The 27,414-nt window shown below is 44.7% G+C and overlaps 3 protein-coding genes across 7 annotated transcripts in view; 2 read left to right on the top strand and 1 right to left on the bottom strand.

Annotated features, from left to right (window-relative positions):
- Nucleotides 1-3,719: 3,719 nt before the first annotated feature.
- MYOT (myotilin) lies at nt 3,720-16,350 on the top strand. Of its 2 annotated transcripts, none has more exons than XM_069028807.1 (9): nt 3,720-3,951; nt 8,001-8,151; nt 10,042-10,143; nt 12,105-12,154; nt 12,718-12,850; nt 13,920-14,127; nt 14,602-14,767; nt 15,245-15,378; nt 15,752-16,350. In XM_069028807.1, the coding sequence occupies exons 2-9, from the start codon at nt 8,014-8,016 to the stop codon at nt 15,922-15,924; spliced, it is 1,104 nt and encodes a 367-aa protein (XP_068884908.1). In that variant the 5' UTR covers nt 3,720-3,951; nt 8,001-8,013; the 3' UTR covers nt 15,925-16,350. The 2 variants fall into 2 exon arrangements, with proteins under 2 accessions (XP_068884908.1, XP_068884907.1); XM_069028806.1 differs by lacking the exon at nt 3,720-3,951 and adding an exon at nt 5,722-6,250.
- Nucleotides 16,351-17,104: 754 nt separating this feature from the next.
- PKD2L2 (polycystin 2 like 2, transient receptor potential cation channel) lies at nt 17,105-20,393 on the top strand. Its single transcript, XM_069029288.1, is given in 13 exon segments — nt 17,105-17,120; nt 17,423-17,477; nt 17,479-17,545; nt 17,854-18,024; nt 18,824-18,906; nt 18,908-18,987; nt 19,026-19,080; nt 19,531-19,647; nt 19,691-19,742; nt 19,883-19,988; nt 20,167-20,226; nt 20,229-20,311; nt 20,313-20,393. Coding segments are annotated over 13 exon segments (1,026 nt in total).
- A 4,361-nt stretch (nt 20,394-24,754) lies between these two features.
- FAM13B (family with sequence similarity 13 member B) overlaps nt 24,755-27,414 on the bottom strand; it is a 44,931-nt gene continuing 42,271 nt past the window's right edge. For all 4 annotated transcript variants that reach the window (XM_069029351.1, XM_069029353.1, XM_069029352.1 and 1 more), the window contains one exon: nt 24,755-27,123. In XM_069029351.1, the coding sequence (XP_068885452.1) occupies nt 27,000-27,123 (124 nt within the window). In that variant the 3' untranslated portion in view covers nt 24,755-26,999. The remainder of the gene's footprint in view (nt 27,124-27,414) is intronic.

Raw genomic sequence — 27,414 nt, 5'->3', positions numbered from 1 at the left:
CAGCACAGGCTCCATTTGACCAAGTGTGTAACCACCTAAAGGCTCAGGGAAGTGCCTGATGTCATTTTCAGAAGTGCCTGTGAGTAACTTAAAAGCATCACCTCAAATAATTATCCTCTAGGAGACCTTTGGTTCCACAGCAGAGCTTGAGGCAAAGATCAGAGTACCTGGGAAATCTCAAGGTGGCCACCGCCTTCCTCAGTGGCCTTGGCCAGGTGGCATCACCTCGTGCTTCTGTTTCCTATTCTAAAAGACAGCAATAAAACTCAAGATCCTGTAAGCATGGTGCAGACAGGACCTGCAAAGCACTCTGTGGAGGAAAAAGCACTGAACCAGTAACCCACTGGATAGAATGAAAACTGTCCCAGGCCATGAGAGGGACACTCCCCGGTCAGGAGATGGAGATTCTCCCCCAGTAATAAAGTATTCCATTTTATAACAAGACTTGATCCAATTTCCATCCCAAATGCAGCTCTCCAGTCACTGCACACTTATTGCATTATCAGTTATCCTGTTTGGTTGCTCCAGAGAAACAAAACATGTTAGAATGCCTAGATTGGCCGTGTCAGCCCCATTTCTAGAGGGTTTCTCAGGGGTTTATAGGCATAACAATGACCTCCAATGGTGACAGTTCAGCCATCCAAGCCCAGCAGAGGAGTTCCCTCAGTCCTGTTAGTGACAGCAAGAGCTACGTGGGAGGCAGCCGTGTGCCTCCTCTCCCAGCTGAGTGCCAGCCTGGAGCTGCAGTGATCCTGTTACAGAGTGTGTAAAGGCTGTCCCTGACAGAAAGCATTCCCTGGGTTAGAGATTATTTTTGGATGTAGTCAGCCATTCTAACAATTCTGAACACCCTCCTTCAAATTTTACCGTGGGAGAGATCATATTTCAATATAGATGTCTCCATGCAGGGGAGTTATTTTTTTGCTTAATCACTGAGTAAAAATGGTTTTGCTTCAATAACCGGCATGCAGATCATTAAGAGGAAGCTCTGAGTTTGGCTTCAAGCCCTTCCATGAAATTTAGGCTTGCTCCAGGGAAATCAGCTGGGACCCTAGGCAGATCCTAATGCATAAAGGGATGTACCATGCCACCAAAATCAGCTATGTAATAGCTTTTCAAAATGTAGGTTACATATGTGTGTGTGTATATATAAAAATAAATGTAAACAAAAAACATTAACTAGTACTGGACTTTGGGCACATCTCAAGATACAGAGAGAAACTATCAAAATTTCTACATATACCCATCTATGAGGATTTAAATACCTTTAAAGCCCACAGATATACTGCCAGGTGCTTTGAAACATCATTATGAATGTGACTCAGCGTTGTAAATGTTGCTGTTACCTCAAACTAAGCAATCATGGCTAATGACTGGCTGTAAAATAACTGTCTTGTTAGTCAGATTTAACATATAATTCCCTCATGTAGTGTATGTGGTTGCAACTGTATTACCAAAGGCAAATACCAACAAAGGCAGTGATGACAGAACAAAGTCATTACTGGAAATAGCTATAAAATGAATGAAATCCTTGTACTCATACTTCTCCCAATTATTGCCTAGCAACAGGCACTCCACAAAAGCTAGAAAATTGAATTCAACAAGACTGTCACTACCCGTTTCTCCTTTCTGAGCAGGTGTAAAGGCACCTGCAGATTACACTGTCCTCAGCAGCCTTGAAGAACCAGAACAAAACAATTTTTGATTATTAACTTCATTATTAACTTCATTAAAGAAACTCAATCCAAGCAAAAGAAGAGGCTTCAGGCACTAACCATACTGTGTGGTCTTTTAGGTAGCTTTGAAGTATCTTTAACAAATAAGCAAAAGATCCTTAACTCTTTTTCTAGACATTTTTTGCTGTATGACTCAAGCAATGAGGAGAACCCAATCAGAAACAGCAGGGCACCATTCTTAGAAAGTAAACTGCAGCAGGACAGAAAAGCTGGTTTCTGACACCTCTCAGTGCTGGTCACAGCACTATTAAGTTACTTGGCACAGGAGATTAAATTTATTCCTCTGCCTTCATCAGTTCAGCTTCCAGTTCTTTCACCATTTTTCCTACCTGCTGCATGTCACGTTTTTCTGTTCCTTCTCTTTCACACAAGCTGTTCCGGTTGTGTCCAGTCTTTTAAGTGTATAAAACTGTCCTTAAATCGATGCCTTGCAGCCAACTTTAGTTGGTGGGAAGCCGGGGAGCCTGTCTGAGCACACACCCTGACCTTTACCGCGCTCGCAGCCTCCTGCAGGGCAATGAACATGCCACAGGTACCTTTTTTTTAAGTACTCGCCCCTCTCTGTACAAACTACCCCTTTTTAATTATTTTACTTAAATTTTTTTTTTTTTGTAACTTAAAAAGCAAATAACGTCTCTGACAACTAAGGACACATTCCCCCCCTTAATCAGTTTCATACGAGGAATTTAAATAAATTAGCGCTCAATTAACACCTGCTCTGTAGTTTTAGTTCAAAAATGTTGGGCCGATGTTTAAATACAAACACTAGAGGTGGATTAACCTCTTGAAGATCGCGGTGCTGACAGACTCACAGGCACAGAGAAGGGAGAGGGGAGGCAGCTGAGAGCCCACACGCGGCCCAGCGGCGGCACCTTCGGGCTTGGGGTGTTTTCAAACAATAGGCGAGAGTTGCCAAAGTATGATTAAGATATTTAAAACACTATACTGTTAATTTAAGACGTAATTAGGCATTGAAGCATTGAAGCTGGTGATTAAAGGTATACAATCACCTAACCTGCCAGCAGGATCTGCTGCTGCTCTGGTGAAAACAGCACAGTTGCATTTTTCCATCCATGTAAATAGCTGTAATAACAAACACAAACAGCAAAATATTAATATTTACTATATTTTTATCATATTCTTTTCACAAGGCTAGTTTTGTTACTCAGTTTATGACTGTTCAGACACATCCATGAGCAGTGCTCCTGACCGAGCTCCGTACATGAGCGGGGTGTGGGTCTCCCTCGGGCTGGGGAAGGTGGCGCTGGGCACGGAGGGAGGGCTCGCTCGGGTCTGCGGCTGGGGGGATTTAAATCACATTCAAACCTGGCTCTCGAGCATCTGTTGCCTTTAAGTGCACAGCCCTAAAAGCAGTACCAGAGTGTTATCACTGCAGAGGCAATTAGCTACAAACAATTAGTAAATAAATTAAACAAGGAATTTAGAACTACAGAATGGTTTGGGCTGGAAAGCACCTTAAAGGTGACCTTTTCTTCCATCATGGGCAGGAACACCTTTCACTAGACCAGGTTGCTCAGGGCCCCATCCAACCTGGCCTTGGACACTTCCAGGGATGGGGCAGCCACAGCTTCTCTGGGCAAGAATTTCCTTGGGATAACAAAGTGGGGTTTAGGGATGGTCAAGCATACTGCAGCGGTCCTCCCTCGCTGCTCCCTGACGGTGCTATGGGCAGAACACCTGCTTTTCTGTCCGAGAGCTGGCGACGCCTTCAGTTCCCCCCCTTCTCAGCCCCGGCCGCTTCCCCTCGGGGCGGGACGGGGCCAGCCGGGGCTGGGGCTGTGCCCATCGCCACCCCAGCGCTCCGGGGCCGGGTCAGAGCCGGGACAGAGCCGGGACAGAGCCGGGTCAGAGCCGGGTCGGGCCGGCCCAAAGCAGCCGCGCCCGCGGGAGCGGCGGCTCCGAGCGCCGGGCGGTGCCAGCGCTGCCCGCGGGGGATCCGCTGCCCGCGGGCACCTGCCCAAGTCCCGGCTCCGGCCCTCGGCAGTGTCCGGGCAGGCCGGGCTGCGGAGACTCTTATTGTGACAGCGGCGGGGGCCGGGGACAGGCAGGTCCCGCGGTGTCACTGCTGGCAGCACATTAAAGCCTCCGCTCTCGTACCGCCGCGCAGAGGGCGGCTATGACAGCCCGGGCCGGTGAATGACCGTCCCTTCCCAAAATACCTGCCACGGCCCAGGTGACAACTTCTAGGCTGTAGGTAAGGTGCTTGTTTGGGTTTTTTCCACGTCACTTTTTACTTGGAAGCTGGCTAGGGAGGTGGCATGAGGGACTGCAGCGCGCTGGGAATGCCGAGGTGAAAACGTACCTTTAGGGTGCGGCGGTGTCAAAGGTAACGCGGGCGGCAACAGAGCCAAAAAACGGGTTTGTTTTTAAACAAGCAAGATGTCTCTGTTATTACTTACTGTTTTCACCTTGTAAGGTCAAAAGCCTCTTCGGATTTATTTTTTTCCCTCCAAATCAAGCTGGAATGATTTGAGGAAAACATGGCTTATCACTTGCTGTGAGAAGTGACGCTGTGCGTCAGAGCTTGGTTAAGTGCAGCGTTCTAGAAAACAAAGTAAACGCTGGCTTCTGTACACAGCCTGGGGTACAGTGAATGTAGAAATCTGTGCACAGGTAGTGATATAAAAATGGGGTAAATACAAGACTTAACGAGTTTTCTGCACCAGTGAATGAGAACACAGTGTGGACATGCTCCGAAAATTTGAGTCAGCTTCAAATTCCAAGAGCATGACAAGGGAAAAGTTAGGGAATTTTTACTATAAGGCCTCTGTTTACATACCGCTAGTTCACAACTAATATTGACGATTACCTTTAGGAAATGAAAGCCTTGAATCTTTAAAATCTCCAGTTATCTCCCCCCATGGGAATTTATGACCTCGTGGAGCCCTTCTCTGGGCTCTCCAACGAGAGGAATACAATATACTGGGTATATATAGCAGTGAAACAGCTGATCTCAGTGGGGCAAGATTACAATTTTTTCCAGCACATGTAACTGTGGGGATTTATATACTCTTTTTTTCTTTTTTTTTTTTTTTTAGTAGTGGTTTTATGTTTATTTTGGGCAATTATTTATTTATCATGGAGCTGAAGTGGTTTGTCCATTTTAACAAGCTTGCTCAATGAAACTTTCCTGGGTTTTGAGCTGATGGAAAGCCCAGGTTTAGATGTCAAGCACCTGCAGAATAAATGAAGGACTCTGAGCAGCTCAGCTTGCCCTATGCTATCTTGCAGCTCATGTCGTTCTGGCGATTAGCAGCCTTAATAGCAAATCTCAGGAAATCACCTCAAACAGAGAGGCACAGTCCTTGGCATTCTAATCCCTAATCTCAGTTGGAAATAAAAAGCTCTGAATTCAAAATCCATTACAGAAGAAATCAGGAGATTTGGTTTCAAGAGTTTTGTTTTAGACTTAAAGTGAACCTTTCATGCTTCCCTGTGGTATGAGGAATTTCTTGGCACAAATAGCTTGTTCTGGGGAATAGTACATTTAGCATTTTGACAGGTCACAAAACAGTAGGATCCAGGGATCTTTAGTTAAGATGATATGTGGGAAATTACCTTGCTTAGCAGTAGGATCTGTGGTTATCTGTAGATTTAGGCAGGTGGTAAACCAATTGCTATTTCCTTTAGAATTTGCTGGACTCTGGCATACAAGACAACCACAGTGAGCTCTGCACCTGAGCCAGGCAGACTGCGTGGCTTGTTAGTGTAAACCAAAATGTTCATACAGTTCTGGGACAGTTCTAATAAATCCTAAATAACTTTAAGTTCAATCTTTAATTTAGTTGAACTTCATACTCTTTGGATTGCTATTGACTGCTCACAACACAGTATTTTTGTGATTCAGCTTGTGACATACAATTTATTTTATCTGTATTGTCTTCCTTAAGGGAAAATCCACACCAAGAAAGCCTCTATTCTGCAAGGCAAGGGTTCCATTCTATCCAGGAGCCCAGCCAAGAAAACTTTTGTGGCCTACCACCTAGCTTTTACCAGCCACCTATCCAAAGCCAATTATCACCAACAAAAACCCAGGACAGCCGTGAAACCTCTCCTATGAGTGTCCCTAATCTCCCATCTGTTTCCTCTATGTGCCAACCAACCATGTTTAACTACGAACGTCCAAAACACTTTATCCAATCTAAGAATGTGTGTCAAGGGCAACAGCAGCCTCCAGGACCTGCAGCCTCTACAGAGTCAAGCAGAGAAATCAAACAGTCCTCCATCCTCATACAGCCTCGTAACCCCAGTGGGCAGAAATTCTCCTCCTCGTCATCGCTGAGCTCTTCAATCACGCTCTCCTCGCCTTCCTGTAGTGCCCCTAAGGAATCCACATATCCCATCACACCTGCATCTGCACAGTCTCCTGCTAGCTCATCATCCGGGCAGAGGCTTCAATCCATGCCTAACCAATCCCCCGCAGCATTCCTGTGCTCAGTGCTCCCCTCGCAGCCTGACTATAACAGCCCAGCTCCTTCTCCCATGGAACCTCAGTAAGTATACACAGGCTTCTAACCTCCCTTGCTTCCCTCTGGCCTGGCCTGTCCTGAGCACTGACCATCCCAACCCAACCCCCTGGTAAAGCACCGGCCTGGCCAAAGCCAATGGCACAGCTCCCACTGAATTCTGGTGTTCAAGGCAGGACTCTGCATGAGTCGGGTTAGGAGGCTGAGTGCTTGCCCTTGTGTGGGAGAGATGGGTGTCCACCAGGAATTAAATGGCACAGTGGGCATGTCACAGGCTGCTGTGTGGGTTTTCTGGAGTTGGTTTGAATTGTTTTGTTTGATTTGACAGAAATCTCTTAAGGTTATTCAGAACAGAAAACAGGCACCCATCTCAAATTAACATCTCAAAAAACATGGCTTGTGAACGGGGAGATGGGAAGGCAGTAGTATTCCCCACCTATAAACAACTTAGAGCTTCCTAGTAAGTCTCAGCAATATTTTCAGGTTCCACATCATGGTGTGGCTCTAAACTCACCTACGATACCCTTCTCATTAATCATATATGTGAACAGAAATGCAGCCCCTTGAAAATTTTACCCCTTTAGACCAAAGACTAAATTCTTTCCTGAATATGTATTATATCATTTTGCCTTTGGGCTGCAATCCAAATATCTCCCAAGGTCAGTGAGATCTCAAAGGGAGCTGGGCCTTGCCTTCTCACCAACTTGTATCCCTGCCAATATCAGCTGGAGGTCCTGGGGAAAGTCAGGGTAGAATTCGCACAAAGTGAGATATTGGAAAGTTGATAGGGGCAGGGGGTCCTGCTGGATATAAATCCAGGCTTAAGTGTCAGTCTGCATTGAGGAAATCAGAATTCTTCTGTCTGTTTTCTGAATCACAGCACAAAGGGGAGGGGAAAGGTAAGATGGAGTGGGTTAACTGGGGAGCGTTTCCTAAAGTCCTGCAGGAGTGTGGGGGGTTTGGGACACACCTGGAGTGACTGCTGGGGGTTGTGTTTGTAGTGTGGGGTTGTTTGTTTCCATAGCAAAGGACTTGGGTGCCTCCTTTTGTTTTTCATATAAGCTGCTCTTAAATGCAGCAGCTGGTGAGTTGAGGAATTATTTTCCCAATTACCCTGCTAATGGGCAAACAGGGACATGAGATGAATTCATCTTCTGGGCAAATTACTAAAGTTATTAAGTTATAACTCGCATTAAGTTATTAAGCCCAAGCAGTGCTGGGTGTATTCCAGAAGTATAACCCTTCTACTCTACTCTAGTCAGCAGAACAAATTCCTAAGCAACAGGAAGAAGAGGATTTGGAATAGAAATAATTTCTGAGCACAAGTGCAGCATAGGAGGCCCCAGTGCAGGTCACGAACCAGGTTAGATGCTGTCAGCACAGAGTGCTGTGACCTCCAGCAGACCTTTGCAGCCCGTTCTGATGGATGCTCCTCTTTTCCTAGCATCTTTCAGAACCAAATGTACTACCCAGCTCCACAAGTGGCTATGGATTACAGGGTCAGGCTGTGAGGGGCCACTGCAGGACGTAGGGATGCGAAAAGAGTGTTGTGGGAGGAAACTCAGTGACTTGACTGCACCATGATGCTTCTTCCCCTTAAGGTTTTGATACTCAATTACCCAGCTTGGCCTGTTCATCTCCCAGATGCTTTGTGGGTTCATTAGAACCACAGTTTTTAGAAGGCAGGCTCTCATTTTTGTGTGCATTCTGTGAAGCTGTAGCAAATAATCCAGCAGGCCTACAGGAATAACTTTGTTTTCTCTTCCTGCACGAGTAGTTACTCACAGCCCATGTATAACAAGCAAGCCAGCATCAACTCTATGCAGAAGACATCAGACCAAGAAATTCGAGGAACAAAAGAGGCCCTCATTCAGGACTTGGAAAAGAAACTGCGATGCAAAGACAGCCTTCTCCAGAACGGCAACCAGGTAAGGGATTGAAGAATGCCCAGTAGTGCAGGCAGGGATGCAGAGACTGCCTCTAGTACCCCAGAGGCTGGAGCCTCCCAGCTGAGCTAAAAGCAGAAGGAAATGCAGAAGCAGCACTCCCCAAACACCTTTACTCAGAACCCCAACAGATCCCATGAGAGTTGGATCAGAATATTCTTTCACTGTGAAACAAAAAGGAACATGTTTAGAGCTATGGCACAAATTTGAACTCTCTTCTGGGGATCCTGCTGAACATCACATCCACAGACAGTTAGAAATCCAAGGAGAATGCCTCAGTTTTCTAGACATGACTACAACCTGGTTTTCAACACTGGGGTTAATAAACCTCTCAAAATCTTTAGAACCTGAGGAAAAACTGGAATATTTGAAAGTTCATTTTAGGGACCACCATGAAATGGGGTAATTTTTTTTTCATATGAACAACAATAAATGAAAGAAAATATATGAGTTTTTATTATAAGGTCTGTCTCCTATAAGAAGGCCTCTTAATCTCAGTACTTATTTATTTATTCTGCAGAGGGTCACAATGGAATCTCCTTTACCAAGAAATCCAGATCTGGGACATAAATTTGCTTACCAGTAGGGAAGTCCATTGCAGACAGCTAGAGCAGGCAAGTTTATAATGTGGGAACCTTTCTGCTGGCTGGAGGCAGACTGGTAAAAGCCCAGTTTAAAGTTTCCATCTTCTTTCCCCCGAAGTAGAAAGGATTATTTTCATTATCATCAGTGAGAACAGGTTTGTGTCACATATGTCATTTTAAATACTGATGGGCAAACGAATAGGTCAAATCTGACTTAATATGCCCCTAACAGGAATATCCTATGTGCTGTAAGAAAGCTTGTCATAGCAAGTCAGCTTTTCTTCCCATAGGAAGCCAGGCTAAAAATAAGGCTTATGCAATCACCACTGTGTCCTCCTCTCCTTGTCCTCCAGCAGCGTCTGAGCCAACTGGCCAATCTCAGCCACACTTGATACACACGTAAGGACCTCAGGGATATTCAGCTCTCACAGGTTTTGCTAAAGGTCTCGTGCTCTCTTCTAAAGAAAAGTCCCACAAGGCTCCCAAGCCTTTCCCCACTCAGTAGTAGACACGTGTATGTCTGTGCACAGTAGAGATTCAGTCAGAGCTTATCCTCGTGTTACAAACTCCAGACCTGAGTTAAACTCTGTGGGCAGTGAAGTGTCAGGTGTTCTGGTGCTCAGGGCAGTAACATACTTTTCTAAAGTAACTCAACTGACAGAGCTTGAATTTAACTCTGCTCATTTTGGTCTCTGTGTGCCACATCCAGATTGCAGGAACTTACTGTGTCGTGCCTGAAACGTGTCCTTGCCTCTTCTCCAGACAGCTCACAGCATTTCATCCTGCAGGTGTGCTGGCATAAACCTCCCCAGTGCTTTCAGGGGTAGTGGTGCTCCCCTCTGGCTGTGCCTGCTTCTGGTGTGGCTCTTGCTTTTTTGGGAGCATCCATCATGCCTCTAGCTCCACAGCTGAATGACTTGGGAAGTTTTCCCAGCCCCAACAGAAAGGTACCCTGGGACTCACTCTGGCTTCTGAGGATGATGCCATCAGCTACCCATAAATAATCCCAGCAGAGAAAGAGGAGGAGTGGAAGGCCACAGATGGCATTAGGGAGGCTTTGATGAACAGGCAGTTTAATCTTTTATGCATTTCAGTGCTGTATATATTGAGGCTGACTTCAGTGGGCATCACAGACTGCAAACCCTCTGGGCCACACATGGGGCTTCTGGTCAGCTCCTGCTTCCATTGACAACATCCTGGATTTGTGGCATATAAATGTGCTCTTAACAAGCTGATCTGAAATAGTAAATGAACTTCTGACTAGAATTCCTCTCCACTCTGCTTTCAGCGATTGACTTATGAAGAAAGAATGGCTCGCAGGCTGCTTGGACCAGTAAATGCTGCCTCTGTGCTGGACTCACAGGGTGAAGACAACATGCAGAATGCACAGGTAACTGGGGACCTGTCTCTAGAGCAAGGATTTCCTGGTGATTGTGCTGTGACCTGCTTGTGACGGGGCACAGATGGGGTTTATTTGGTACCAGTGCAGGTGAGGGGACGGCTCTCAATGGGAGGGCTCGCATGGCAGGGGTTTGGGGTTTTTGCAGGGTGATGGCAGAGGGGGGAAATTTAAGCACCATTCCCTTAGTGGGCCTGATCTGTAGGAATGACCTCTCCAGGGAGGAATTACAGCAGCTGCTGCACAGCACAGTACCCACTGTGACAGGCAGGGAGTAGCACCATGAGGGATCCAGGTACCCACTCCCAACAGCCTGAGTGCAGGCTTGGCCAGGACAACAAGATTTACACCTGTCACTGTTCAGAATAAGTGACATTGGCTTCAAGAGGTCATGGCCTTGGGCTGGGATTGGTTGGGTTTTAGCCCTTACAGGGGGCTGCAACCATTAAGAGAATGCAAAGCAGTTATTTCAGCAGTCCACATGCTGATAGACAAGAATCTATTACTACTGGCTTTTTCCAAAGTGTTTTAGTTGGAGACCTGCATCATCTGTTGGTTATTCAGGCCAGTTAGAAGCTCTCTTTGGTACTTCTGTGCTCAAAGTTAGTGGAAATATCCATGGTATGGCACTGGGTACCTGTGCAGGGAAGGAAACACTCCTCCTGCTGCAGGCAGCAGAGAGCCAGGAGCAGGCACACACCTGGCAACGCCTCCATGGAACAGACACTAAGATCACAGCAAAGGAGGAATGCACAGTTTGAGCTATTTCTCCCCAACAATCACCTGGCAAGAGCAGGAAAGATGGGAAAATAATGAACGTCAGAGAGCAAGGGAAGCCTCATCTTTTGCAGAGAACAAGAAAATACTCAGTCAAAACAGGATGACTGACAACTTTTCAGCATGTGTGAAATGCTGCTTTAAAAGAAGCACATTAGAAGCAGAGATTGGCTTATGTTTGGGGCATCTTACTCCTAATGTTCAGTCTTATTTCTGAATGATGTAGTCACTGATTCATTCAGCCTCCTGATTCCTCAGGAACTTAACTCAGTCCATGTAACAGGTCATTAGAATCACCAGCAACTTCATCACTACAGCATCATTTCACAGGACAAGTAATAACTGTACAGGACTTGTGTAAATGAGCAAGGCAACTGCCTTTGGACTCCACATTGAACTCAGTGCAGCAAACCCCTCATTCATGTAATATTTCCCCTGAACTTAAAACTGCTTCTGTGCTTGAAGTTTAAATCCAGGCTTAAAAGTCCCACAGGACTGGGCTGCTGAGCACAGAACCAAACTTTGGAATGGCTCAATGCAAACACTCCAGAAATTTCCATGCAGCGTTTGCTCTCTCTGACTCCATTGCTAAAACGAGTCGCTGGCACTAAACTCTGTCGCGTTTTCCAAACATCCAAGCTCCTAACAGGAATCAATCCTGGGTACTTTAGCAGATTTAGTCATGTGGTTGCAGAGTTGTCAGCGAGCTTAGTTGGTGCTGTGATCTAGAAAGAAAAGTATTTTCCAGCTCAGCATGTTTCCATCACTGCTGGTACCATATTTAAGTGGGCACAATACAAGGCTCTTGCCAGCGATTCCACTTCTATTCCTGCTGTGGGGAAGGACACTCTGTACTCAGGTCTCAGTTTAGATATTGCCAGGAGTCCTGCTCCTCTCTAACAAAGGTTATGGGCTGGCAGACAGCTTTGTGTGCCAGACAAAGCTGCTGCATGCATCACTTGGGCAGCAATGAAAGGTTCTGCCATGGCAAAGCCTATGGTGAGCATAGAGTGTGTCCGATCCTCATGCAAGTTCCTCTACCTCCTGTCCCAATGACTTTTGAAGTAGATTCATTTTGTTTTTAAGCAGCAGTCAGGATATGAACTTAAAATGACTTCTCATTCAGTCTACAGATAAATCTAAGTGAACTCACCTCTCCTCTTTCTCTTCCCAAGCACCAGAATGCAGAAAACATCAGGCTGCAGGTTCCTACAACACATGTAAGGTAAAGCATAAACTTGTGCTGGGCTATTCTTCAAGATCTTATTTCAAACATTTCTAGACAACGTTGGTTTAATCTCACTAGTTATCACTTTTGCTAAAGTAGTAATTACCAAAGTCACTCCCTTTCAACTGAAATGCTACCATTTGTGGATGGGTGATGATGCCTATGGTCTTAATCCAGTGAATTCTAAGCATAGCACTAGAGGTTTAAAAACTCCATTCACCTTGGGAAAATATTTTTTGTATTCTAGAAGATTAATTTCTAGTCAAAGAAATGTAAATATTGAAATGGATATAAATGATGAAAATGAAACACAGCCTATTTCTCTTGCCAATTCTTTTGAATATTAGGCCATAATGAAGGTTATGCTTCTGTGTTGAACTGAACAACTTTGAGCAATAGAAGTGGCTGATCAAAAGTTATGACTTTCAGCTGAAAAACCAACCAGAACCAGAGTGTTGGATTCCTACAGGTGTTTAGGGACTCCAGCTGCAATCAGAGCTTCAATGCCATTTGTGCTGTGGTAGCTTTTACACAATTTGTGGTTCCTGTCCCCTTTTCAGGAGCAGACCATCCTCAAGAGGTGACGATCGTGGACACGACTCAATCCAGGAAAAGTTCTTTCAGCCACGTTTCACACAAGTGCCTGAAGATGTAGTGATTGAGGAGGGGCGCTTCTGCAGGCTGGACTTCAAAGTAATGCCAACTTCTCCCTCCCAATTCCATTCCCTCTTGGGGTGTGGGGCATGGAGAGAGGTCTCTGCAGTGCCTGTGCACTTTGATAAGCCAGAGCACTAACAGCAGATGGTTCAGGGTCTCCCCAGGCTATGGAAACCAAGAAATAGGAAATGGCTAAATATTTCAGCATTTTCCTTTGGAAAATGTAAATGGAATTAGCTGCATAAGAGTATGGTTAAAGCTAAATAGTGGTAAATATAGACCACTACAGAGTGTCTCTAGACATCCTTGGGAGAAATGAATATTAATGCCCGGCTAAAAAAGTCCTCTTGGCAGGGAACCTTGTGTTTTGCACAGGGACACTGACTACTTCAGTGGACACACGTCCAGAGAGGTGTGTGTAGGACTCACCTCCTCTAATGAGCCTTCCTGAGGTAACTGTGCCCTTGCTGGAGCAGACAAACAAGGAAATGCCCTAAATACAAACAAAACTTGAGAATGGCTTGAAACTGCATGGCAGCTGTACCAACCCTGGGTAAGAAAGGACCCTGCTCTCCCTCACATGCAGCTTCGCTGCAGAGGGTGTTTGCTGGCTGGGGTCTGGCTTGCATTATCCTAATGACTTCCACTCTCTTTACTTCAGTAATCTCTGGCCAGCCTTAGACATGACCTTTAGCTTTCTTCCTGCAAGTTGCCTAAACTTCTGAGTACCATGGAGACTCTGGAGCATGCCTGCAGGACAGCTGATTTCTAGCCATTATCAGTTAGGGGTGTCAACACTGCTGCAGTGATAGCCATGAGAATGAAAGGCTGAACCCACAATGAGCATCTTGGGCCTGATCAAAGCCACCTTACAAGAAGGGAACAGCAGGGAGTTGCAGGAACAGCATCTACTGTCTTGTAGCTAAAGCTCGTCTTTTCCCAGCACTCCATGAGCAAAATCACATCAGTATTCAAAACTAGGCAACACTTTACAATTTTGCAGTAGAATCATGGTTTGATCACCCATCAGCATCAAACTCCCTGTAGTATTGGAGGGATTTTATTATCTTAAACGTGTTTAACTCTTCACTGCTCTCCCTCACAGGTTAGCGGGCTCCCAACCCCTGATGTGATGTGGTACCAGAATGGAAGGATGGTTCATCAGGATCAGTTCCATAAAATGATAGTGTCAGAAAAGGGATTCCACTCGTTTATTTTTGAAGCAGTCAAATCAGCTGATGCAGGAACATATGAATGTGTGGCTGTCAACCGTGCAGGAGAGGCGTCTTTCACAGTAAAAGTGGAAGTGATTGGTAAGGCTGAGAGCACTGATAATTCCCTGGCCACACAGGGAAAGTCTCAGTAATCCAATACTTTCATCCCTGTGTTTGGGACATTAAACTAATAAGAAGCAGAGGTAGCACTCCATATATTCAGGCTCAAACAATAAAAACCAACTTACCTTTTCCAAGACTATTTTAATAACTACATCTAGGATGCTATATTTCTTCAAACCACATCTATCAGGATATTTAGATATAGTGAGATGTCCAGAATTTAATTTAATTAATGTTATTAATTTTCCAAGATTGATAACATATGTTATTGACTCTCCTTCTAAAGTGGACTGTGTTTACTACACCCTTATGCTCATGGGAATTGCCTGCAGGCTAAGGAGATGCAGTGAGGAACATGTGTCCTCCTGAATTTAGCATCCTGAAGTCTTAAAAAAACAAGCATGATATGAGCTTCCAGTAACTCCTCCTTATCTCTCCTCTTTAATTTAGCAAAAGAACATCACATGCCTCCAACTTTCATCTTCAAGCCACAAAGCAAAAAGGTTTTTGAAGGAGACACAGCCAGACTCGAATGCCAGATCTCTGCCATCCCAACACCTCGGATTTACTGGAAAAGAAACAACGAAATGGTACAATATAATACAGACCGAATAAGGTATCCCACTGATGAGTCGGCCATTGGTGTGTTAGAAAACAACAACCAGTATTTGTTAAATCAAATGTAAATAGGCTGGTCTCTGAAAGCAGCAAGCTGGGAAGTTGGATCAGCCCCTCGTGTGTGACACAGGGGGCACAGGCCCATGTGCTGGCCAGGCACGGTGCTGAGAGTTTTGTTTCGAGGGCACAGAGGGAGAGCTGTGCCCAGATGCTCTGAATGCCAGCAGCATTAGAGGGCCCATGGAGAAGCACAGCTTTAGGACTGAAATGTGCAGCGTGGGGCTACACACCTGCATGGTGCCAAGGTGTGAATCACTGGTGGCTCTAACATGAATGCAGTGTTTATGTCTGAGCAGTCTGCAGTGCCCTGTAAGAATTGTTCTGGCGCTTTCTCAGCTCCTCAGCATGTGAACTGACTCTGATTTCTCTCCTTCTCCCTCAAAGCACTTAGACATAAAACACCTTCATTTTTCAGCTTGCTCCATGACAATACTGGAAGGATTTGCCTCCTGATCCATAATGCAAACAAGAAGGATGCTGGCTGGTACACCGTGTCTGCTGTCAACGGGGCAGGGGTGGCCACATGCCACGCCAGGCTAGAGGTTGCAAGTAAGTACCAGCTCCCGTGCCACAGAAAGTGCACTTGTATTCAGAACAGGCCCTCAAGATCAACCTCATGAAGCTCAGCCTGCTGGGAGGATTTATTTCCTAGACAAAAAGTAACTATCCTGGGAAAAGCTCTTTTGTGTAGTAACAGGACGCTGTGGTGTGTCCTTTGCACTGTTTAAAGACTACAACTTCCCTGACACCAAGCAAGAGGCTGAATATAAATCTCTGGTGTCTGAGATATGGGTTTGTCTGCTAAATTCTTCCCAAGGGTTTGCTGGTTTATATTGCAGATAAAAAGCAATGGGCTTGCTCTACTGTGGGTCTTTCTACATTCTGGAAAGGCACTGAAAGAGGCTTTTTCTCTCTCTTCCAGCACATGCAAATAAGCCACTTCCAGCCCCAAAGCAGTTACGGGTTAGACCAACTTTTAGCAAGTACTTGGCACTTAATGGAAGAGGACTGGATGTGAAACAAGCTTTCTCACCAGAAGGGGAGTTTCAGCGTTTGGCTGAGCAGTCTGGACTGTATGAAAGTGATGAACTTTAACTGGAAATGAAGAGGAAAACCTCACACCTGTAAGAGACAGTTACAACATAGATGCAGTTATCTGGTGATTGCTCTGATTAGCAAAATACCTACTTACGTATTTGTACTTTGACTCTTGCACAGTCAGCTGTTCCTGTTTTACCATGTTAGATTTTATTTATATGGTTTGGTGACTATAACCATTAACTGAGTATTGCATTTTAACTAGAAAGCCTAAGAAAGCAGGTTAATTAGTTTTTCAAGTGTGGGTGGGCTTAGTTCCACCTGTGCTTGGTTACATGCTAAGGTAGCTTGGTTTGTACTGCTTCTCTAATATCACTTGTGATAACATCAGAAGTCTGTGCTGTCTGAATATTAAAACCAAATAGATTAGAGTGTTTTTATGAGAATAAATTAGAGGCAAATAAAATTTTAAATAACCAACAACAGCTGTGACTCTTCCTTGCTTGATCTGTTAAGAGCAGCTTTTGAAAGTCTGGCATCAGCTGCAGCCTGGGAAAGATGGATTCATACCCACCTAAGCCTTCCACTTGTCCCCTGCTCTGTCTGCTCCCACTGTCATTTGTCATCTGACATCTGTAAGATATTTAGCATAAACGAAATGCCGACACCCTATTAACACTGAGCCATGCCAGTGAGGCAACATCAATATTTCTTCTCCTTGCACTCTTGACCCAAAAGCTGCCCTCTATAGTATGAATCATTAAGGCTATCATGTTTTCCCTCCTTTACTCAAGGACTGGTTGCAACTCATCTTGCTGTTGACTCTCAACAAGCTGTTGATTTGAGTCACCCAAGTGGTTTGTGTGCTGCTGTTCACAGACACCTTGTTCAAAAGAGTATTAAAAACCATGGAATACGATTTTGCCAAACTCCAAAAAACAAAAACTGAAGACTTTTCAACTGTACTTACTATGAGAAAATCTGTGGGGGTTGATCTAACCTGAACTCCTCATCCAGGTGCACAGTCAGCAAACCTCTCAAGCATCTTCCAGAACAGAAAAAATGAGGTCTCAGCTTCACCCTGCACTGCTGTACCATTAAATAACCCCCCAAATCTGAACTGCATAACAATGGCTATTAAACTCCTGACAAAATCCTGCAGCTCTGCCACCACGCTTCTCTGGGCTGCCCAAGTGATGAAACACACTGAGATAACTCCCCTGTTGCACACGTGAAGATGGAGCTGATCAGAGGTAAACCAGTACCCAGTTTGCCCACAGGTTCCATTGGAAGGCTGGAAAGTCTGCATCATTTCTCTGACAGATGTCTCTACACACAAGTCATGGAATAACTGAGGTGACTCCCACTCTTCACTGGCAATCGCGGTATCAGCTGTACCTCACTGAGTTCTCACTCCTTACTCCACACATCATCCACCCAAAAATGCCCTTGCAGTGGAAATGGCTCTCAATTCCCAGCAGCACGATTTAGTGACAACTGGAAATGGCAGAGCAAGGTTAGAAGCTGTTGTCACCCTCTAAATTCAGCCTGTGAGCTTCCTCTCCTTGCCCCTTCTCTCCGGTGACATTCAGCGTGGTGAGCACAGACATGCTTCCTGGGCAAAGTCATGTCCCACCTCTGCCTGGAGCCCTCCTATTTGGCAGCTGATTTCTGGAGGGCAAAGCTTTCCTTGTAAATATGCTTTCTCAGAGAGCAAACAAGCGAAGAAGCTCCCAGTGTTAGTTCAGAGCAATCTCACCTCATGGTTCCCCTAAAACCATGTGCTAAATGTTGTGCTTTCAGCTCAAGAAAGGCAACCAACTTCTTCGAATGCATTTGGAGAAATTCTGGGTACAAACAATACTGATACTTCTGAATAATCAGCTTAGGAAAACAACAGGCCAGCTAATTGCTGCATCATATACTCAATATGAGGCTTGGTCTGGAAAAAGGCTTCAATAAAAAATATTTTCATGGCTTGCAAAGAGATCCCTGTTGGATGGACTCTGCTGGGACAAAAGCTATCACAGCACAACATTAAACCTCCCAAACAACAACAGCCATATTTACTACAAGAATTTGCTCTTGGGAGTAGCTCAGGTCCACCAGCTGAAAGGAGGCAACAACACTGGATCCATCTACCTTGATTTCCACACTTTTTAAGCATATTTATATCATCATTGAGCTGAAGACAGGTCTAACTTCAGTCTAAGGAATCAATCTGAGCAAGTAATCCTGCCTGAGCACAGAAATGTTTCTGACAATGCCACGATGCTACAGCCATTAACAGCTATGAGTGCAATTAGCTGAGCTTTTCTCTTGTTTGCATTGAGATAAACCACGGATTTGGTTTTGTGCCAACATTAAAGATGGCATGGGAAATCCATAGCAGAGAGACAGGAAGAACAGGAAACAGAGAGCCCAGCTGAGCAGAAGCACATGTTAGTGTTCCTATCCCCTCTGTCATCTCTGGAGAAATCTATTATAGGAGGCCTGCATTTAAATCACATATTTATAAATTGGAATCAGGCAAAAATACTCTGGAAACTCTCTGCTTCACACACTTCATTTAGCGCTGACTTAACACAATGAGAGACCACGTGAACATGCCTAAGTAACTATGAACTATGTAAACCAGGGATATTTCATTTAAGGTAATGAAATAAGGTTTTAAAGTAATAAACTGCCTGGCCCATGTAGGGTGAAATCCAGATTCATAAACAATTGCTGTTTTGTGAAGGTACTGAGCAACTAAATAAAGGGACTGGGAATGTCTTAAGGCTGGGTGTCTCATGAGTGCTTCATGTAGAGAAAAGTATTATTTCAAGGTCTGTCTTAAGTGATCAGTTTAGCATGCAGAAGAACACAAGAACTAACAAGGATTATCAAATAAAAGTTCAGGCTTATGTCAGTTTGGGTTCCATAAGCTGAGCTGCTTTGTTTTCCCATTTCTGAGAGATGGAAAAACACCCTCAGCCTTCTCATTGTCCCCATGGAACTGGGATATATGGGCTGGTACAGCAGTGGAGGATATATCTTCACCTAAATCAAAGCAGGAGAGGGTGGAGAAGTTGGTGTTCCTCAGGAAGAACAGCTGGGTCTCCAGAGGAACCAGAGCTGCATTAATCATACCTGCATTTGTATTTCACAGCCATAAATGTATATGTATTTCTCAAGATACTATGCTGATGTGAACCTCTTCTGGGTAATCAGGTGAGCTCTTACATTTACTGTGTGTGAAATCCAATTTACCAAGGCAAGATGCTTCCATAAAGACACAAGGAAAGGCTGGGCACCTCAGGCATGTGCAGCCACTTTTCCTCAGGTAGCAGCTGGAAAGACAGCAATTCCTTAAAAATGCAGCAATCCAGTTAGTTCAGGGAGCAGACCCAGATCCATCCTTCCCATTTTTTGGCAGTAGTTGGTGTCTGGTCTGTACACTGGTTGCTGCTGGCTGTTGGAAAAGATTTCTTAGCCTTTTGCATGGTCAAAGACTGCAATATTAGTCTTTGTTATTAGAAATATTAGAAAATTAAGGCCTGAGATGACTCAGAGGGATTAAGCAGCCCGCAGCCTTTCCCTGACACCAAGGGTGCTCTCAGCTCCCCACACAGCTCCCGTCAGATCAGTCACATCTCGGGATTGATTCCTGTGCCCTTGCCAAGTCACGTGGTGCCTCTCTGTCATTGCATCCATAATCCAGGAAGCTGCAAAGACAGTAAAACTGAGAAAGAAATGTTTCAGAAGTGCCTGGAACTGGCTCCATTTGCTGCTCTGGCGGTGAGTTACCCCTTGACTTTCACCTCTGTGTTTGCCAGCCTAGGCCAGCACTGGCTAAAGAGGCAACAAGGCAGAAGAGACCCAATCTGTGCCTGGTTAGACTCAGTCTAACCTGTCCTACCCTGAAGAGGCTGCACAGACCAGGCTCCAGCACACAAACCCCTTTCTGGCCTTGCTGTGGCTCTGTGTCCTCCATACCCATTACCCACCCTGTTTGTTTTAGCCTTAATCCTAGCAGAGCAAGGAAGTGCTGGAGCACAGCAGAGCTAACAGTAAAACTGGAATGTGTGTGGCCTGTGACACAGCACAAGCCCAGAACTGCCACAGCACAAATACAAAAGGTTTGGCCAGTAAAGGCTCATACATACAGCTTATGAAAAAGCATCCAAAAAAGCTCTGTTTTTTCAAATCTAACCAAGGGCCTTTTGAAGTCAATCCAGTACTTCCTGTGCAGAATGACAGCCTGAAGAGAGGGCAGGGAGCTGGACTGGAGTCTCACTGGCTTCTGCTTTCATTCAGGAGCCATCCTTACCCTTGCCTCCAACATCTACTGCACTGCAGAAGTGTCCCTGCTAAGGAAGAGCTGCTGTCTGATGCCCATGTAAATCCAGATTTCTATTTCCTCGCATTCTGGTAAATCCTTCACCACAACACGTTGTAAACATGTTGCCAACATCTTCTTTCCTTGGGTGAAAATATTGGCTCATATTTCCTTTCTCTGTACTCAGGAATCGCAGTGTTCCTAAGCACAGCAGAAATGTTCACTTTCATCTTTTCATGGGTGAGATGCAAAGGTGGAGCTAAAAGGGAGAACTCTGTTTATAAGATTCCAAAGGAGTTTAAAATTACCTCCGCCTCGTGAACAAGGGTCACACAAATTCCAAGCTCATCTAAAAAAGATTTTGCACGTGGGCAGCTCTCTCCATTGGAGCAGCTGGGAAATCACCACAGGCAAAGAGCCTCCGTAAACTCAGCCTTTTCCTAGCCCCAGTGTTAGCCAGGTATGACCTGCAGAGACAGCCTGGCAGTAAGAGAGGAAGGCAGTCATAGTTTTGTAGCCAAAAGCTATGAAAGAAGTAGCTACTCCTTGATGGCAGGAGAAGGCAAAATGTTCTGAACTTGATTCAGGACTGCCTTCATGACAGGACACGTAATTTAATAGCATTTTTATTTGCAAATACATCTGCTGATCTCTGGACAGAGAGTGCAAACTTCTCCAAAATTAGGGACTACCTTTGCTCCTAACCAAGTGCTCCAGGGTCAAACCAATGGAGACAGTGCTAAGGAAAAATTAGGCTTTATTCTTTCCCATAATCTTAGAAACTGCTAGTTGCATTTTGGAAGTTGAAGAATACAAAAGGAGTCACAGTTGCCCCCACTGTCACTTACAAAAGCTATTTCTCCACAGGATACTATTTTTAACATCATAGGAGTAGCAAAATCTAGACCTATAAATAAAGAAAAATCACTTTTTTTGCCCATAAAGTCAAATGAAACCTTGTTCATGCCAGGCCATACACTGCAACAGCAGAGTCAGCAGCAGGGCGAGATCAGCACGTTTTAGCAATTGTATAAGGATGTGAGCTGGACATTTGCCCAAATGTTAAACAGAACCAGATGTATGGAAAACCATCAAGTTTCACAGCAATCTATTGGGTCACAGGCTGCATCTACAGCAAGAAGAAATATCACTGCAACTTCCCTTTGCTTTGCTAAAAGGTTTCCAGCAGTCTTTGTTCCAGTTCCATAGCTGGGGTAAGTCTGTGCAAGTACTTCTACAACAGATTTTTAAAAATCACTTCTACAAGAAGAGGGAAAAGCCCCCAGGCTGGCTGTAAACATTACTGGACAACAATCCCTGCCATCTCTCTCCACTCTGAAAAGAAATGTGTATTTCTATGTCCTGTCTTTTTGGAAGGGCCAGAAGGAAATTTTGCTTTCAGCCAGATGTGAAACATTTTTCCCCACAAATCGCCTGTATCTTTTCCTGCAGGAGCGATTGTGTTACTGGTGTCCCACTCTGCCATGCTGGCATTGTTTGTGACTTTTTTTTTTTAATCCCTCTGGTGTTGAATTTGGAGTTATCAAAGCTACAGGAATGGAAGGAACCTCATTGAGGGTATCCAACCACTGAGGACAGATTCTCAGTCACAGCTCAGAGCGACATCTCCAGTGCAGCATTCCGGCAGTGTAGGGGAGACTGTTCCTGCAGATGTTGTTCCCATCCCCAGGCAGCTGCAGTCCTTGCTAAAACCTCACCGAGTGACAACCTGAGAGACAGAAGAACTGCACAAAGTCAGTGATTTTAAGATATTTTAAGTGCTTTTATACTGGCTGACAACAGCTGCCCTCAGGGAGGGAAGAATTTAGTAGAGCTGCAGGAAAGAGGGCACAGTATAATGTCTGAGCTCAGCTGGTAACAGACTGTCCGCACAGTTTAATTAATACCAAAGTCCTCCCCCACCCTTTTTATTTTCTATTTCTGGGCAAGAGCAGCAGGACTGTCAATAAATGTATAAACAACCACTGCTTCTGGGTACTTTCTCTGAACCTTTCAGGTGCTGTTCTGAGAAGAAGTGCCCAGCTCTGCTGGAGCTCTGGGCAGGCACCTCTACAAATGCCTGGATGACATCAACTCCTCTGCCTTGTTTCGGGCTGCTCTGAGACTCAGCTCCGTGACCAAGGGAGTAGATCCCGAGCCCTGGCAGCATCCCGGACCTGCTCCCCCAAATCCGCCCTCCCTTCTCCCGACTCTTGCTCCACTCATGCATCAGCTGCCGAGGTTAATGCTCATGTCTCAACAGTTCCTATCCCAGGCATCTGTTACCTTCCGAGGAAAAGGAGTAAAGTTAAGCTTTCAGGAAAAACACCAAATCTTTTTTCTTTGGCTCAGGCGCTCACAGCTGTCGGCACCAGAGGGCGCTTCGCTTCACCCTTGCACCAGCCGGAATTCCAGGAACATCCCTTTTATTCCTCAATTCCTTTCTAGCCCCAGAGACAAGTAACGTGCAGGCCAGAAGCTGTGCACTCCTAGGCAGTCACTGCTGTTTGCTCATCGCTAGGACTCAGCTGCAGGAGGAGATAAAACGCGTGTCCAGGCGCCATCCGGACATGCCACGGGAAAACCCGGGGCCAGCACCGGGATGCAGCACCCGCTGCACGCCCCAGTCCCTGTCCCAGGCAAGTTCTGCCCCTGCACATCTCGGTTCCTGCTTCACACACGGCCCCCGGCCCCCAGAATCTTAGAAAAATCCTACAAGGAATTGTATTTTAAAGTCGATGTCCTGCATTATCACGCTACTACACGGGCTCCGTTCTCCCTGTGTTTAATCCCAGTGTGGAGGAGCAGGGTCACGGAGAAGGGAGCAGAGGCATTCAAGGGGTCTCGGGAGGAGATCTCCAGCCCAACAGCTCAGACAGGAGCACAGGGTGCCCCTGCCAGGGGCCACTGGTTTTGTACTTTGGTCTCCTGGGCAAGCCAAGCCATCTGCTCTCTTCTAAAGGGACCAGTTCTAAAAATGAAACCCCTCTTCCCTTCCCCTCCAAAGGGATCTTGCTGCCAGGCAGTAGCCCAGGACACTTGTCCCAGAACACACAGGTCACTGATGATCCGTTTATCCTGATTACTCAATAGCCTCACTGCAGGAAAGCAGGTGTGTGGCACCTTTGGCATCTCCAACCTTTCCTCCTCCTGGCGGCCCTCTCATGCAGAGCCTCAAAACCTTTGGACACAGTTCCTCTTCCAGAACTTCCCAAAAGAGCTTTCAAGCACTCCTCAACCCCACCCCCCTCCTCTGGGGTACAGGACACCGTCTCCACACCCTGCCTGGCTTCTTCCTACAAGCTCTGTACCCTGCAGTGACACAACGGCTCAGGCAAATCTGTTTGAAGAGGAAAAGCTTGGAAAACTCTAGACTTGTGTTGTCTCAGAACTGGTTCTTCAGTAATAGAAGATTTTCCTAATATAACTGAGCTTTTTGCACCCTCAAAAGCATGCTTCTCCTCCATTTTGACTAATAGTGTTCAACACAAGTTATTTTCCTCATTAAAATCTTAGTTCAATGCACATGGATTTGCAGCAGTTCCCACTAAACCACTCTTTGAGGGAATTTCTTTTTCTTATTAGCATCCTGATCACAGCAAGCTTCATTGAATAAATAATGCAACTAAGGAAAAATGGTGGATTGTAGAACACATCTGTAGGAACTTTGTTCATTTTTTAGGCCAATGTCGTAAGAATTTCTTTCCCCGTTTTCAGAGAAAGGCCATGTGATCAGAGGGAAAGTTATTCTGTCCCAACCCAAAGAACATGCCCAAGGCTGCCTTCCATCTCCACTCCCTCACTTGCTCCCTCAGCTTCCGGGTTTCTTGTTCCCATTTACCTGCACCACGACACATCCACAGGCAGAGTCTTCACCTTCAGGAGTTCTTCCTCCCCTGCCACGCCTGAGGCTGAAGAGAGGTGGATTTTCACAGAATACAACACAAGAGTCAGCTTGAAAGACCTTGCTCACTTTTTCTATGAACTCACAACAGCATACTATGAAATGAAGTCTGTTTGGTTCAGGGGAAAAGCATCCTCTGGTGTGTGGAGCAGAGTGTGCAAAAGCAGTGTTTCCTGGCCACAAACACAGCAGTAACTGCTGCAGCACTGATCCCAGGGATGAGAGTTCCTCATGGATATCGAGACACAAGCTGTGTGCTCACTGAGGGTGCATTCACGGGCAGTGAATGAATTATTCCAGTGGTGGCTCCCTGCCCCATCTACTCCCAGCCTGCTGCTGTTGGGGCAGGAAGGAGCCAGTCTCCCAGTCTGCTCATGCATCACTGCCAGCAGGAACTGAGGCCCAGCCGGCACCATGATCCAAGCTGTCAGTCCAGGAGCTGCTGGGGCCCCTCTCCTGCTGCCCCTGCCAGAGGCACAGCCAGCACAGGCAGAACAAGGCTCCAGGGGATGCAGTTTCACCTGAGCCACCACCAAAGCAGACCGTGGAATTCGGACCCACCTCACCAACACCCTGGAGCTACAAACAAGAGCAGCAAAGGACTCAGCACTGGTTTTTAAGACATGGCAGTGGTGGAGAAAGCATGATGAGAAACAAAGATGTAAGACAATAAAGGTTAAGGTACTTTTATTATAAAAGTCTATACAATGAGCACCAGACATAGCAATGCAATTATATCTGGTTTAGTTATATATATTCCATATCTATATATCCATATAGATATATAGGTTTTGCTTTTACCAAAGTAAAACTGTTATATCACAAAATGCCTAGTTCTACCATTTATTTATTGCTCAACAAGGATGGCACAAAACACACTCAGCATAACTGTTGCCATGCTTATCTACTATACTGAATAAACAGCCAAACACTGCATAACAAACACAAAGCAGCTGTTAATTCTGAATTGGAACCAGTCTGATCACTCACTCACTTATAAAAATATTGGAATCATATAGATTTAAGCATTATAAAGGAGGAATATATTATTTAAAACATTTAAATAGTGCATATTGACATTTTGCATGTGGTATATAAAACACAAACATTCATGTACAACACTATACAGTACACATTAGTTTCAATGTTTGGATACACCCGTGTCTGCAGACTGATAGAAAAGGAACTGAAGTGTACATTGCACAATGGAACTGAATAAAATTGGTAAATGGTCTCAAGACTAGTTTAACCTCATAATTCTCTAAGGTCCCAGATCACTTTGCAGTTAAAAAAAAAAAGAAAAAAAAGAGAAAAGGCATATCACCAGTGCTCAATAGTTTTAGTGCTTTTTTTTTTTCTGAATTCCAAAATTACATGCCTACAAGCAGAGTTAAACAAACCAAGAAGTATTCTACAGTACACAAATGAAATCTGAGCACTAAAAATCCTACTTGCAACCTATTTCATATGCTTCATGACAGAACAGCAAGTCTCTGAGGTTACGTGTGAGCCATTTCTTACATCGTGAGAAAGTTCATTTTTGGTCTTTCATAAAGCAGAGTGAATCATTGCTATGTTGACATTAGCCAGTCATAAAAACATGCAGTGAGAGTAAGTGCATGCAAAACATGGCCACAATCAAACTGCTACACTAAAATAAAAAAAAAAAAAAAAACAAGAAAGCACCAGCTGAAATTAACATTTTGATTTTGTCAGATCAGAAACAGCTGCAGATGGCTGCTGCAGAGCAAAGCTAGTCCCTAAATCATCATTCAGCACAGCAGATGTGATACTCAAAACATTATTTAGTTTCAACTCTGAAGCTAAATCATGCAAGGCCCATAAACTGTTTTGCTTACATCGTAAGGGTTAGATAATGTATTTTTATTCTCCAACTGTAAAACAAAACCGTGATAAACGACAGTAATCTTTCCACTCCAAACCGACGGTTCTCCCTGTGGTGCATGTTAACTACACTGATTTTAGCCCTTGACACCGTACTCAATTCAGGTACAGAGGGATTTTAACTGTCCTAAGCCAGCTCCTTTCTGTGGAGCCACGCAAGTCTGAGCGCCATCAGATTTCCCAAACACCAAAGTGTTCACTGTGCTCCTCAAATCTTCCGAAAGCGGAGATGCCGTATCCAATTCAGCCCAAACACTACGTCACCACTGGCTGGTAACAACAACCGAAAAAGGGATCAAATGAACAACAATGACATGAGTCCTGCAGGCAGCATGTGATTGAACTTTTCAGTTTTCCAAGGTTTAAAAGCCACTAAGAAAAGGTCACTTTCTGGTTTGTCCACTGTCATCTTTATCAAGGAGGAAACGTGACCGCTAATGAGCAAAATCCATAGACGTTAATTATTACTGTGTATAGGTGCAATTTAGAATATCAAAAATCAAAGTTGTTCCACAGCAGTCCTTTGAAAGGAATTACAGTCTGTTAAGTGTTCCAGGAATTAAGAGCTGTACCCTTAATTTGCTGATTTTTTTTTCCCCATAATAAAAAAATAGGGAAGAGGAGTAGTTCAGTGGAGCATTACAATATTAATAATTTCTTCAACAATGCAAAAGGTTGGTAATAACAAAAGTCTCAAAGTTCTTGAATGCTAAAGAAAAAAAAAGCTAGGGTTGTTTTGGAACAGGATGGATGCATCTGGAATACAAAACTTTGATGGAAACTGTGTTTGCTAAAGTTGGATAGAGCAGTCTCAAACTCAGAAACCGTATTTGCTCCCTAGACAGGACCTACTTACCCTTCAAGCATGTCCTAGTGGCACCACAGTAAAGTGCACAAACTGGATTCTTTCAACAGTGCATGACACATGAACACAAGCACCCAATAAGTACAGGGGTAGTATATGAAAACAGCATGTTACTCAACAGGTTGGAGGAATATAATTTAAATGGATTTTGAAGAATCTTGTTTGCTGATAAGAACTTCTAACAGCCTCAGTTTGGCTTTGATTTTCTTGTATTCCCTGTACTCATCCAGCATTGGTACACGATCTTCTTTCTGTACATTCCTGTAAAAACAAAAACATCAAAATCTCAACTAAATCCTCCATCCTGCAGCAAGCCAAAAACAGACAAAACTACAGGCAGTTATTTTAGGGCAGATGAAAACATTATTGGCAGCTTGTTCACCAATAACAGACACATTATATTTTAGTTTATTGTAATTAAAATTAGCATCACCTAAAAAACTGAATTTATTTAGCAGCATTTATTTAGCACAACTACTACAGCATTGTGTAGTAATCATTGCCCTAAGCTCTCCTGGGAGTTTTACTAACAGAATATGAAGAGTTTCATTT

This window comes from Aphelocoma coerulescens, chromosome 13, assembly GCF_041296385.1.
Source record: "Aphelocoma coerulescens isolate FSJ_1873_10779 chromosome 13, UR_Acoe_1.0, whole genome shotgun sequence".
In the NCBI taxonomy this organism is placed as follows: Eukaryota; Metazoa; Chordata; class Aves; order Passeriformes; family Corvidae; genus Aphelocoma; species Aphelocoma coerulescens.
This window is presented reverse-complemented; position numbering and strand designations above follow the sequence as displayed.

What these genes read in the sequence shown, in the direction of transcription:
- MYOT (XM_069028806.1), top strand. Translation starts at nt 5,814, where the DNA reads ATGAGTGTCCCTAATCTCCCATCTGTTTCCTCTATGTGCCAACCAACC. An exon ending in CCTTCTCCCATGGAACCTCA is followed by an intron (nt 6,251 to 8,000) that starts GTAAGTATACAC and finishes CTGCACGAGTAG; the next exon opens with TTACTCACAGCCCATGTATA. An exon ending in GTTCCTACAACACATGTAAG is followed by an intron (nt 12,155 to 12,717) that starts GTAAAGCATAAA and finishes TCCCCTTTTCAG; the next exon opens with GAGCAGACCATCCTCAAGAG.